This window comes from Polistes canadensis, unplaced genomic scaffold, assembly GCF_001313835.1.
Source record: "Polistes canadensis isolate GaletaPanama2010 unplaced genomic scaffold, ASM131383v1 scaffold_192, whole genome shotgun sequence".
NCBI lineage: Eukaryota > Metazoa > Arthropoda > Insecta > Hymenoptera > Vespidae > Polistes > Polistes canadensis.
In genome coordinates this window covers 56,205-70,663 of record NW_014569739.1, presented here as the reverse complement: position 1 = coordinate 70,663, position 14,459 = coordinate 56,205, and the positions used below count along the sequence as shown (strand labels likewise).

At 32.4% G+C, this 14,459-nt stretch overlaps 1 protein-coding gene across 4 annotated transcripts in view; it reads left to right on the top strand.

Moving 5' to 3' along the window:
- Positions 1–14,459, top strand: part of LOC106789584 (trichohyalin) — a 75,498-nt gene that overhangs the window by 32,887 nt on the left and 28,152 nt on the right. For 2 of the 4 annotated variants that reach the window (XM_014753924.1, XM_014753926.1), the window contains exons 3-4: positions 1,203–1,299; positions 2,882–2,937. In XM_014753924.1, the coding sequence (XP_014609410.1) occupies positions 1,203–1,299; positions 2,882–2,937 (153 nt within the window). The remainder of the gene's footprint in view (positions 1–1,202; positions 1,300–2,881; positions 2,938–14,459) is intronic. The other 2 variants (XM_014753927.1, XM_014753925.1) reach the window with 1 other exon arrangement.

The following is a 14,459-nucleotide window of genomic DNA, read 5'->3' as shown; positions in this document are numbered from 1 at the left end:
ATTACAATCTTGTAACATAGATAACAACTAAATTAAACATAGACCGTTTTTTCCAGACATTCATTTAATTGTTTTATAAAACATTTTCAAATGTATACAATAATTAATAATAAATAATAATTGTTAAATTTTCAATATAAAATTTAAAAAATTAAGTCTCCAAATATAATTTAAAAAAATAACAAAAATCTATACTTTAAAAATTCAATAAATTATTCGAGATATTTCAATACGTGTTGAATAAAATTAAAATAATAAAAGTATAAAGGGTGCCGAATAATTTGAGTGCAAAAAGTAAATGCGATTGATTGAAAGATGAGAAGAGAGTAATAGAAGAGGAAAAAAGAAAAGAACAGAAAGTGAATAAAATGATTGGGGTGTCGACGAAGAGAAAAGGTTAACACTGAAACACTTTCATGCACCGCCAGAGGGGAATGGGTAATGGTAAGAGCAGCGGGTGTTTAATTCGAAACTAATTACGTTGCCATCGTCAAAGAGGTCTTCTAAATTCGCTATATAGGAGACGTCAAACAGCGACGCTATCTAACAGCAATGCAATACAAATCGACCATTTCCCAGCCATGAAAAGAAAGAACCCCCATGTATACTTCGCTTTTTTCTTTGTTTTTATTCTTTCCCCCTTCTTTACTATTATGAACGATGATGAAAGGTTAAGAAAAAAAAAAAGAAAAAGGAGAAAAAGAAGGGTCGTTCGTGTGGTTGACAAACACATCTCTTTAAAAAAAAAAAAAAAAAGAAAAAAAAAATACAGATTTCTTTTTTCAACACATTTTTAAATATCATTCCATTTAATTTTTTATTTGTTATATATTATTTTTTTGTATAAAATTATTTTATTACGTGTAATGTTTTATTAATGTTTCTATATTATGTCATTATTTGTAAAAATATTATTTTTTTGTACTATTCTCTTGCAATTATTACAAGAGACAACTTGTAATTTATAATTAATTTGTTTTGGGTATTAGATATATTTAAACTATATAAAAATATAATATATATAATGTATAATAATGAATTTTGCTAAAGATTTTTCGATACGAAATTATGATTATTCATACATCAAAATTCGTGTATATATTTACACTACTACTTTTTTATATTAATATTTAGTAAAAATTTAAAAAAAGAAAAAAAAATAAACATAAGAACTAATTGTGATCGTTCATTTCTGATTACAGGAATTGGAATTAAGAATAGAAACGCAAAAGCAGACATTGCAAGCTCGCGATGAAAGTATCAAGAAACTTCTCGAGATGCTCCAAAACAAAGGGATGGGTGAGGCTGAATTTTGAATATTTAATTTGTTATTTCATTATTCCTTCCTGTTGTCGTTGTTGTTGCTCCTGTAGTTGTGTGAATCGATGATTCGCGTATTCATTCAGAACAAACAACAAATTCTAAACTCGTATACATAATATATATTTATATAAAAAGAAATATTGTATTTCAAGAATATATAATATTTATTCATCTCGTTTCTCTCACGTAACAACTGTTTTAACGAGACTATTAAAGAAAAAAAAAAAAACTACGACCGTTCATCGTCAGAGAAAAAAATGTCATCATCGCGTGCTATCTCCTTCTTCATCATCTCGCGCATCCACGCACAAGGCCGACTGTGTAATCTATTTTAATTAAATACATTAAACGCTACGCTAATGCAAAGTGACACACACACAAAAAAAAGCGATACTGGCAGAGAGAAAAAATACACGATTCCGTTCGCGAACGAGATCCGAAATGTAACTCACGCGTTTACTTTGATGACTCTTGTTGATTAACAAAGAAAAAAAAAAAAAGAAATAGAAAATAAAAATAATAAAAAAATTCGTCGATTGGTGTGTGCTTCGTAAGAGAACAACACTTTGTATCATACGTGTATGCGTACGCCAAAACAAATTATTTGTTGTACGTTCGTTTAATAAATAATGAACCAAAGATAAAAAAGCTCTCGAGAATGGACACATTAATCGAAATGTGAAATAAACTATCTTTTGCGATAAAATTTTGAAAAAAAGAAAAAAAAAATAAATAAATAAATACCAAATTCAATTTGCACATGGAATACTAGACCCAACAAAATTCTTTCGAACATTTTATTTTCTGACGTATGCAATTTCACGAAAAATAAATGAATCAAAAATATGTTGCGAATATTTTAAAAAAAGAAGAAAAAAAAAAAAAGCAGAAGTTTTAGGAAAGAGGGGGAAGTTTGTATGTAGGGCAATAGCGATACCGTCAGGAAGTAACGCGTGCGCCGAATCTGGGACGTGGATTTAGACGTTGGAGATGTGCTCTGGGATACGATACGGCTGCTGCGCTAACGTCCTGGATTTTTCCCCTACTGGCCCAGATTACGAGTCTCTTCCATTATGTCGAACTTTTACAACCACGGAAATGCATTTGAAAGTCGTTTTAAAGTCACCGCCATTTTTTTTTGTTTTTTATTTTTTTTAAGTCACGTTTTTATATCCCACAAACAAAATATTTCGCACAAAACTAATGCGTTCTTACCTGACATTTTTATTTATTTATTTATTTATTATCATTATTATTATTATTTTTCTTTTCCTTTTTGTTTTTTAAGTAAATTAAACAACAACTCCAACGTCGTATTGTCCACCGGAATTCAAACGTTAGATAAAGAAAAAAAAACATGAACGTAATGAAATATAATTCGTTAAGTCGTAAGGATAAAATTGTAGTAGGGAAAAAGTAAAATAATTTTTAGATGATAGGATTGAACGAGTATAAAAAAACATTTTTGAAAAATATTAATAAATAATATTATAAAAAGATTCCGCAGTAAACACAGTTGTATCCGCCAAGAGCTTTTTCTCGATTTCTACTGTTCCAGGAAAAGAGGAGGAAAGGATCATGTTCCAGCAGATGCAGTCATTGGCCCAGAAGCAGGTCCTTAAACTATTTCTAAACATGTCGGGATAATATCATATGCATATATGTATATAAATATTATATATGTATATATACGTATATATATATATATATACATATACATAAAATATTATATATACATATACATATATATTTATATATTTATATAAATATTATATTATATACATATCACTTTCTCACTTGATCGAACGATCGTGTCTCGCTCGTAACGCGTGTCTGAATACGTACTGTGTATTCGTGTATATGTAAACATAAAAAAGAAAAAGAAAAAGAAAATGAGAAAATGAGAAGAAGAGAGAGAGAGAGAGAGAGAGAGAGAGAGAGAGAGAGAGAGAGAGAGAGAGAGAAAGAGAGAAAGAGAGAAAGATAAAAAGACATATACACGTATATACTATTATATTTACAAAATAAAAATTTAACCATAATAAGAGTATCGAAACACGCGTTTGCGCGATATCACATCTTCGCTATGTTGTAATACGTAGTAGTTGCTTGCACGTAGAAAAAGTTCAATTGCGCTGCCAGTGGCTTTAATTCTATCCCGTGTTATATCACACGCTTGAGACTCGTAACAACCCAACAACCATCGTAATACTAATTGAATATTACTAATATCGCGAGTTCACGGGAGGAACATGAAAACAAAAGAAAAATATATATATATTAATAATAATTATACTTCTATATATATATATATAAAATATAATAAAATAAAACAAAACATATTGTGATTCAAAAAAAAAGAAACAAGAAGAACATATACATACGAGACAAACCAATACATAATAATAATAATAATAATAATAATAATAATATGNGGAGAAATAATAATAATAATAATAATAATAATAATATGCAGATCGATTTCTGATTCTAATTCTCAAAGAAGAGGAAAATGAAGACAATACTAAATATTGAAAAAAAAAAAACAAATAAGACACTAAGAAATTAATAAGAAATAATATTAAATGATTATTTTATTTATATCGATGAATCCTTTTCGAATCTTCGCTCCGGATATACGCGTTTTTCCTTTCATTTATTTATTTATTTTTTTTTTTTGTTAAACTCGTATTTCTCGAACGATTCAACACACTCTGATTTATGTGTAATATATTATATATTACTATCTTCTTTTTCGTGAGATTCGTAATACACGTTCGAGGTTACAGGTCATATATAGTATATTATATATATATATATAAATATATATATATATATAAATAACTATATACGCGCACGTATACGTACACATACTTTGTCACACGATATCTCTTTCACAAGCATATATATATATATATGTGTGATACTCTTATATTCTTTTCACGCGGTCGTATTTTCACGACTGTCAAGACACCTCGTTGCCATATGTGTTCGAGAATTCGTGGCATAATTTTCTTTTACATTTATTCATTTAATCGATTATTTATTTTCGATTTTAATCCTTATCACTTCAAGTAATAACATGCAAGCCAATTTCGAAAAAGTGTATTATAAATTTTAATATACTCTTGAAAAAAAGATACGACCAAAAATTATTTATCTTAGTAAAAATAATTAATATTAATTATATACAAAAATACACCACACATAGAAAGATAATGATCGTTGAAGTGGTCGTATATAACAGGTTTGTCAAACAAATAAATTTCTTTTTCAAACACTATATATTAAAAATTATGACTAATAAAATTACTGCCAATAGTGAAGTGATAAGAATAAATTCTCCCTGAACCCCTCTGTCCTACCCCTCCCTTCAAAAAGAAAAACATAAAATTGAATAAAATAAAAAAAATATAAGAATATCTTATTTAAACGTACAATTAGATTTAATTTAAAACTAAATTGACGGATTCTCGATCGCACGGTAACTGGATACAATTGCTTCCTCTCTTTAGAAATTTCCACTGCCGTTGTTCTGCTATCATTAAATCACAATTAGCGATAACGTTATATTATACGACATATATGTACATCTCTATTATATGTTGAACGTCATCATTAGTTAATCGTTTGAGCATCGTCACAAATCTTAACCCCCTCTCTCGCCCCTGCCCCCTTATTTTTAAATGCCTCTTACATTGATATATATATATACATACATAATATCCCCTGCAATTTCGTGTAATTCGTCTTGTCTTTATACTAGAAGAGATCATAGCTGTGTTTCTCCGGCACCATTCACGTCTCTCATAGTGTCTGGCCTCGTTTCACCATTTTTTCTAGACAACCCCATTTTTTGCCGCACACTGATATGCGAAGTCGCTCCTTCCCCTCATTTACGAGTACTCGCAAGATGCGACTATATTTTTATGTTCCTTTTTTTCTACTTCTTTTTCTCATTTTTCTTTTCTTTTTGTTACGACAGGTAATTTTGAGAAAAAAAAATACATTTTCTTTCATTCCCCAATTACAATCCCGTAAATAAATATTTTTGTAGAATTAGTCGCGAATTTTTTTTTGAACGAGAGTGTGCATGCGATCGATCATTACCGACACATTCGTATAGCCAATTTTCATTATTTTCCTGCCTCAGAGAAATTGGCAATGAGTGTGTCTCAAATGATCGTCGATTAGATCAAGAAACATAATCATCGTAATTTAGGATGTATACATGATGATAATATAGTTTGATCAGTGGGTAATTATATTAGTAGTGCCAAAATAAATAGTACAGTAGTATTGTATCTGCTTGTGTTTCACTAGTTTTATAGAAATATTGGAGTAATTTAACGTGTCGTTAGATTTTTAGTATATTAATATTGAAAAATACAAAAGTATCTACATCTTGATTCATCCCTTTGCACTGTATCAAAGAAAATAAGAAATGAAAGTTACAAAAAGAAGCAAATTACAGGACAATTGCGGCGAATGATGATGATGATGATGATGATGATGATGATGATGATGATGATGATAATGATGATGATGATGATGATGATTTTATTATATATATTGTTAATTATTAATATATTATTATTATTATATTATTATTATTATTATTATATGTTGTTCATTATTATTTATATTAATATTATTATTATTTTTTTAAATTATTATTACCAGATGTTTTTTTATTAACAAGCCGAATCGTAGAGGTATGTTGAAAAGAAACTTCGTAATTAACATCAACGAAGATGGAGCGACGTCGCATCCACCATTTTCTATTTGATCCTTATCGCATATGATATTTTATGTGTGTGTGTGTGTGTATTGCCTATTAGTTCTAGGATTTAGATGAGAACGCGTCTGTCTACGTTGCTTGCGTGGCATCTTTGATCACTTTTACGAAAGAAAGTAATCTTATTGATATATGAAATGACAGAAAAAGAAAAAAAAAAAAAGAAAAATGCTTATACTACTCGAAGAAACCTTCGGATAAAACTTCGAGCATGAGCCTGACATATATAGCACCGTGTTCTTCTCAACGATTTGTGTAATTAATTTAATTATTTATTACTAATGCCGTGTTTGTTTTTTTAACACGGTATTAATTTGTTTAATTTTAGATTTTTAGGTTGACAAATATTTCTTTCAAATTAATTTTATTTAATTTTATTCCTTCTATCTCTATCTCTCTTGTTTCTGTCATCCAATTAAATGTCTTTATGTTTCTATCATTATCTCTGTCACTATTTCTATCTTTTTCCTTCTTTCTTATCATACATATATCTATATATATGTATTTTTTATTATTTTTTCTTTTTATTCTTTACGTGTTATTTTTTGAAATTTTTCTGCACCGTAAACAACGTCAATGTCTCAACGGGGTGTACGCTTCCTCTTTCTCGTGTCTCTTTTAAACGTTTGTTCAGGTATATTATTATGTACCATAGCCGTGACGAGTGTGTGTATTATTTAACGAACGCGCCAATTATCAAATATCTATCACTTAAATATTGTAATTTAAAATTACGTTCGAACTCTTTGCACCGAAGCACCAGGCCTGTCTCTTCATTATTGTTCACTTCATTGCGCTAAAATCGTAGTAGCACGAGCATTGTGTCACTATATCCTATAATACTCCTTCTCTTCTTATTCTTCTATCATCTACTTACTTATATATTCTAATTCTTCTTCTTCTTCTTCTTCTTCTTCTTCTTCTATTTTTCCTCTTTCATATTTTTTTCCTACTTGATAATCCCTTTTCAAATCCAAGGAATCTTTTCTTCAAATTTCAAATTGACGTACTTCAATGAACTCGACATATTTAATAGTTAAAAATATTCTTTAAATAATTCAACACAAAAATGATGCTAATAAATTATCGATCTTTTATTTTTACTTATTTGTCTTTCGAATTTGTTTTTGTACAAAATTTGAATTTACGAACAGATTATGTCAATGTTCTTTTGTTAAAATAATTCAAACGAGTTGTACTTATTGAAATATTTTTTTCTTTTTAATAATAATAGTAACACATTGATTGTGTGTGTATAAAGAAAATTTCAAAAACTATTCGTCAATTTGATAAAAATATCGAAGTATGTCAAAAACGATATACCGAAATCCTAAAAAGAAACAAAAGTTCGACGAAAACCACCAATTGTCTATTTCCCGGTCCAAACCTAGGCCCTTTTTTCTCTTCCAAAAACTCATGAGTCCAGTGCGCAAAACCCACAGGATTTTTCTCTTTGTCTATCTCTCTTTTTGCATCTTGCGTATGATCTAACTATATATATATATATCTATATTTAAAAAAAAAAAGAGATATTGGAAAAAAATTGTTAACCGAAATGAAGATAAAAAAAAAAAAAGAAATAAAGTAAAAAGAGAATAAATTACGACGGGACGAGACGACGACGAGGACGCGAAAAGGGGGACGATTTGATCATAGAGAAAAGCAAAACTTATGTGTTTGGACTCTAAAAAAAAAAAATAAAAAAAAAAAGTAATAATAATTAAAGAATATATAAATCTATAAAAGTACTATCGTTTATTATAATAAAAGCAGATTGATTTAACGAACGAAAAGACATGCGCTGTGATTGGAATGCGTGGAATGAGCTGCTTTGGATGTGTAGGTGGTAAAAAGACGTTAGCAACCCTCACTGGGGAATATTTCGCCCGCATCCACCCCTACGTCACTCACCCTGTTTAACAAAAACAACTATTACTACTACTACTACTACTACTACTATTACTATTACTACTACTACTACTATTACTACTACTACTACTACTACTACTACTACAGTAACCACCATCACGATCACAACTATCACCATCACAACCACCATCACCAACCATCAACATCTTGACACACCATCGATCGCCATCACCACCATCGTCATTTTTGTTTATTCCATCAGGATTTATACAGAAGAGAACAAAGAATAGAGGAACAACCCCTACGCACATCGTGATTTTAACAGGTACACTAAAAGACACATCGAACATTTTTCTTCTTTTTTTTTTTTTCCTATGCACAGCAAAAATAAAAAAAATTGGACGTCGCGCGTGTTACGACGTTTTCATGAGTTAGGTAAACGCGGGAATATTTTTTCTTTTTATTCTTCTTCGAAAGGCGGCGAATTTCCCACCCCCCTTCGTTCGTTCGTTCGTTCTAATTCAATTTCATGCAAATTTCGATCGGCTAAATTGCGGAATACTTTTTTTTCCGTAATTTCTTCTTTCTTTTTTAACACGAAACAAAACATTGCAAGCACTATTTTAGAAAAGACACAATAAAAACGTAGAAATACATTATTGACATACATTTATACGATCATATTTCCTATTTAATATAATACATACTATAAACGCTTTGGAAACATATTAAGAGATTTACACACCTGCCAGAGATCTTACCTTTGGGAAAGCCACGGTATGTATATCATGTTTTCGCGAAAACTCGAGCCGAAAGTCACGCGAGTTGTGTTACATTGACATTATCCTAATTAAAACGACGATTATGATTGCAAATCGTAAATAAAATTTATTCGAACACGATTCTTTAATGTAAAATCCACATATACATATATATATATATATATAATAATTCCATTTATATATTTAATTTCTGTGACGCATATTTTAAAAAAATGTAATTAAAATAAAAATCCAAAATCTTTTAAATATTAAAACATAAAACTCCTCGTGTGTTACACTGTTTCGCGATATTTTCGGCTCGTTACAAAAAAAAAAAAAATAAGAGAAAAATCTTTGCGATGTGTCCCTTTTTATTATAATTCACAAAAAAAAATATATATATATATTATATGTATAAATTATAAAATCAATTTCGCTTAACAAGAATATGTACAGCTTCCGTTAATTATATTTAATCTATTTATATTTTTACACATATGCACAAATCTAAATATACATAATATATTCGTATAATAACGTTACATGTACATATTATGTCCAACATAAAATACATACAAAATATGCATACACGCATATATATACATATATATATATTTATATGAAACATATTATGATGCACCAAGCTTGAACATTTTTCTCTTAAAATCATTCTAATAAACACCACTGTGAATCTCGCTGAATGTAACATATCCAATTATTGTATACTCTCTCTTCTCGTTCTTGTACGCCTCAGACACGTTCTTGCCCATCACGACTTACCACTATCATCGCCGATCGTCGTTATCGATGCGCGAGCAACGGGACGGTCCGAAAGTCGTCAAGTCGAGTCAAGGGAAGCCGATTCCAGGCCCAAGGGAGGACTTTGCGACTGTTTGGATCCGACCTGATGCGTCATGCGATTTTACGACGTCGTTCTCCTCGCGTAATCTACTGTCTTATCCTCTACCATTTACTTACACTTCTAATCATCGCATCTAACATCAATTCATTCTCGCGTATGCTCCTACGATGATTATCAAACATTTCTGTTTCTTTTTGTTTTTTTTTTTTAATTATATTAATCATTTGTTTATTATTAAAATCGAACGTTGTTTGTTAGCCCTTCTGTTATTCAATATTTTGGGAAATTTATAATAGGGAAACTATATAATTTTGAAAAATATTGTTATAACAAAAATATATGAGAAATATATGTATAGGAATATATTATATAAAAGTTAATACGTTGTATTATATTATTTCAATTACAATATTATAATTAATATCTCTCTCTCGTAATAAATATATTTCATTTATATAGTTTGCAAATATTAACTTTCGGATCAATTAAACATTAAACAGTGATATTTTTCTAACAAACAAATGATATTAAATTTTAAATCTACGATATTACGTGAGATATTTTTGTAAACGTTTAATAGTAATTACAAAATCAGATAACTTAGACTACAGATAATATAATGTTTTCTTGTTTTAATTAAAAGATTTGTCGTCTTAGGAGCACGCAAACTTTTCAGTACACGTAAACTCAAGCAGATGCGTATTCTCGACACATGACCTAAATCTCAATAATATTCAACCAATTAATATCAATCAATGGCAATCATTTAACACTGTCACAAGACTCGCGAATGCGTATCTTCTTACACGTAACATTACAGTCGACGGAAAATCTTGTCCATGTGAGATGTGAGCGCGTTTCGAGTTTAGTTAAAAAAAAGGAAAACTCGATCCGAATTTTCCTGTGATTAAAGTTTAAATAATTTTATAAGGGTTTATAGGGGAAAAGAACAAGCAAAAGATAACAATTGAATAGACATAAAACAGTGCTAGCTAATGTGTTTTCCACGCATGTTAATAAGACTCGTTTAACATACCCAAATGACAATAAATTATGATGATTAGAGAAAATATCTTCTATATAAGAAAACGAGATAGGCAAGAAAACAAAATTAATATGGATAGATATGATTAATCTATCTATCTATCTGTAACACATGTTTATTGGATAAACAATAATTATGAATTAAAAATGAATAATCATCGAAACGCTGCGCGCAAAAATGGATGGACAAAAAATGATGTCGGCCGTACGTCGCGGTGGGCGAAAGAACTGCGGCGGCGCCCGGCGTCCGGCGTCTAGGAAGAGGATCCGCGTTAATTTATCAATAATTCAATCGTCAGCCAGCATAACATAAAGAAAGAAAGAAAGAAAGAAAGAAAGAGAGAGGGATAGAAAGGACAAAAGGGAGAGAAAGAGTGGAAGAAAGAAACGAACAAAAAAAAAAACAATTTTGACAAATTTTCAAAGAACATAATCGATCGTAATCGCGATGATCTCTTTGTGGGGGATATATTTTATTATATAAATGAAAATATTTCAATAAACCTACCACGTGTTAATAATGTGATTCGACTGATTTTTTTCAAGAATAAAAACGACGTTAACGCTCGAAGAATAGGAGTTAAGAAAGAAAGAGACGAATTGAAATTCAGAGAGAAAGAGAGAAAAAAAAAGAGAAAGAAGGAAACAATGGGAACGAAAAATATATGAAAAATACAGAGAGAGAGAAAAAAAAAGGAATAGAATAAATATTTATTAATATTGATATTGTGAAAATTGAAAATATGAGAAAAGAATGATTGATTGGAAGCTCGGCGAAACGTCGCTTTTCTTTCGTCAACCGGGACGCTATACCGGTGCAACGTTCGCTTCTGTTCGAGGCTGTCCGAAAAGTGCTAATAGAAATATCCAGGATTATGTGAATCTGCCGACATAAATGGTCGAACTGTACGTAGCGATGATCAGGCCTTTCCGTCAATGATACGGATATTTATTACAGAGAACAGGAAAGGGACGACAAGACGATCGGACAGCCTCGTTTCCTTAGCGGTGGAGCACCCAGCTAACGCGAATCAACAAATCTATCATCTCATCTAAACAAACATATATACATGTGTATATATACATATATATGTATACATATAGATATATATATATATCTATATATATACATAAAATATAATATAATATAATATACAAGTATATTACTCGACACCGGAGCGAATAAATGAATCGGATACCGACAAGTATAATTATACAACAACAAATACCGCACAAACAGACAGACAAAAGTAAAAAATTTAGAACAAACAAATAAAATAATAGATAAATAAAAGAGAGTTAGAGTTAAGACTAGAAAAAAATATGAATGAGTGCAGGCGCTGTACGAGGAGGAGTTGCAAAAGAGTAAAAGTAAAAGTATTAATAATAATAAAAAAAAAAAAAAAAAATAGAAAACAAATCTTTTTAAATAAAATAATTAAAAAAAAAAAAAAAAAAAAAAAAAAAAAAAAAAAAAAAACATTAAAAGCGTGGCTCAGCTAGGTCGACGAGGAGTGTAATCGTGCCCTTCTGTTTCATTGCCTCTGTTGTAAAGGAGCTAAAAGAGANAAAAAAAAAAAAAAAAAAATAAATAAAAAAACATTAAAAGCGTGGCTCAGCTAGGTCGACGAGGAGTGTAATCGTGCCCTTCTGTTTCATTGCCTCTGTTGTAAAGGAGCTAAAAGAGACGAACGAGACGCTGAAAGGGCTACAAACGAGGTTGGAGTTGGCGTACGCGTCGACAGCGTCGTCTGGTGCACCGGTCGCCGGTGGAGGAGTACTAGGAGGGCTAGGTAGCGTATCGTGCGGGGGTACGGGAATCAGCGGTACTGTCCTAGGAGGTAGCGTGGCGGTTCCAGGCGGCGTGCCCGGTAGCACCACCCTGACGGCCATCATGGAGACGAAAGATGCCCGGATACAAACTTTGGAGAAGGAGATAGCACTTTTGGAAGCGGAATTATTGCGTATCAAGGAATGCGGTGGTAGATTAAGGGAGCAGTTGCTAAAAGCCACCGCTGTCCCGAGTGGCAGTGGTAGCATGCAACAGCTTCAACAACAATTTCAGCAGCAGCAGCAGCAACAACAACAACAACAACAACAACAGCAGCAGCAGCAAATGCAGCAACAACAATTAGGTTTATCAAATGTCACAAGTGGCGTTAGTGGTATCGAGCAACAAGCTCGACAGGGATTGGTGACTCCCTTGGGTGGTTCGCAACAGTCCGGCACGTTGGCTCTGGCCAGGGGACCGTCCGTGATGACCTCCCTGGTACCGTACGGTCACTCGTCGTCCACGGCACTAACCACTCCGTTGCTTGCCGGTTCGACAGGTGGAACCTTGAGCGGGAGCAGCGGGGTCGGCGTCCTTGGGGGCGGTTCCTCGTGCCTGGCCGGTATCTCGTCGGGCGCCACCACTGGCGTGGTCAATCCCTATACCGATCGTTACTCCGATCATCACCTTCATCCCCATCAACTTCACCATCATCAGCATCACCATCATCATCATCTCCATCAGCAGCAACAACAACAGTTGCAGCAACAACAACAACATCAGCAGCATCTATTGCAGCAACAACAGCAACATCAGATCCAGCAGCACTTAAGGCAAATAGAGCCAGCGGCCGCGGGTGCCTTGGCGCTACATGCCCACACCTTCAACAAACACGACCTGAACTTCAAACGGCAAGTAAGTTTCTTCATCAACAACGTGCGCATCGAAAAGAACGACGCCGTCTAGGGAGGTGAGAGGTGTGGCCGCGCGGAATTGGGACGACACCTATTCGAATAACCTTTGAACCTTGGCTACCACACGGCTAACATACATCTTCGTTTATCTTCGACGCCCGATGAGTGTGTTCTCTCTCACGCGCTTCCGCTCGCTCCCCCCGAAACCCCCTCTTCTCTTCGGCTTTTCGAATATCTACGGAGGAGCATGATGATGATGATGATGTTGATGATGATGATGATGATGATGATGACGACTGAGTAGCATCTGGAGCATGATCTAGAAAATTAACACATTTTCAAATATATATATATATATATATTATATTATATATTATATATATATATATATTTTACATAAACGTGCCTGCTCGTCTCTCGTTTCATCGGATTCAAGAAGGAATAAGAGACGGAGTGAAATTGGGGATTTAAGATAAAGAATGAAAGAAAGAAAAAAAAAAGAGATAACATACATTAGGATAAATATTTACCCCCCACCCCCGACCCCCCTAAAAAATGAAGAGTGCCTGGAAAATTATCGAACAAAAATTAAGTCAATCGAGCCTATCTGATGATATTCTTTCTATATATACACACACATAGAATATGTATAATAAAAATGAATGAAATATAAGAGAGAAGGGACGGTAACTGAAGGAAGAGAGAGAGAGAGAGAGAGAGAGAGAGAGAAATATAGAAAAAATGAAAAAGATAAAAAGAAAGATAGAAAGAAAGAAAGAAAGAAAAAAAGAGAGAGAGAGAGAGAAAGAGCATCGCCGAGAAGCTGCGTGACGTCGTCGTTGTCGTCGTCGTCGTCGTCGCTTTCACAGATATCGAAGCATCTCGTGGGTCTTCGCCATAAAAACCCAGATCCTCCTAATCTTATCTTCCAATTCCTCCCATCACTAGACCCCCTAAACTTTCCACCCTCATAGCCGTTATAGCCTTCGAATAATCCCCGAAAAAAAAAATTCTAAGTCGCCTGTGTCATTACGAATCGATGAGAAGAACAAAAATGGCGGATTTTTCGACGAGTAGAGATTATTTCTCTAATGCATACACACATAAATACATATAT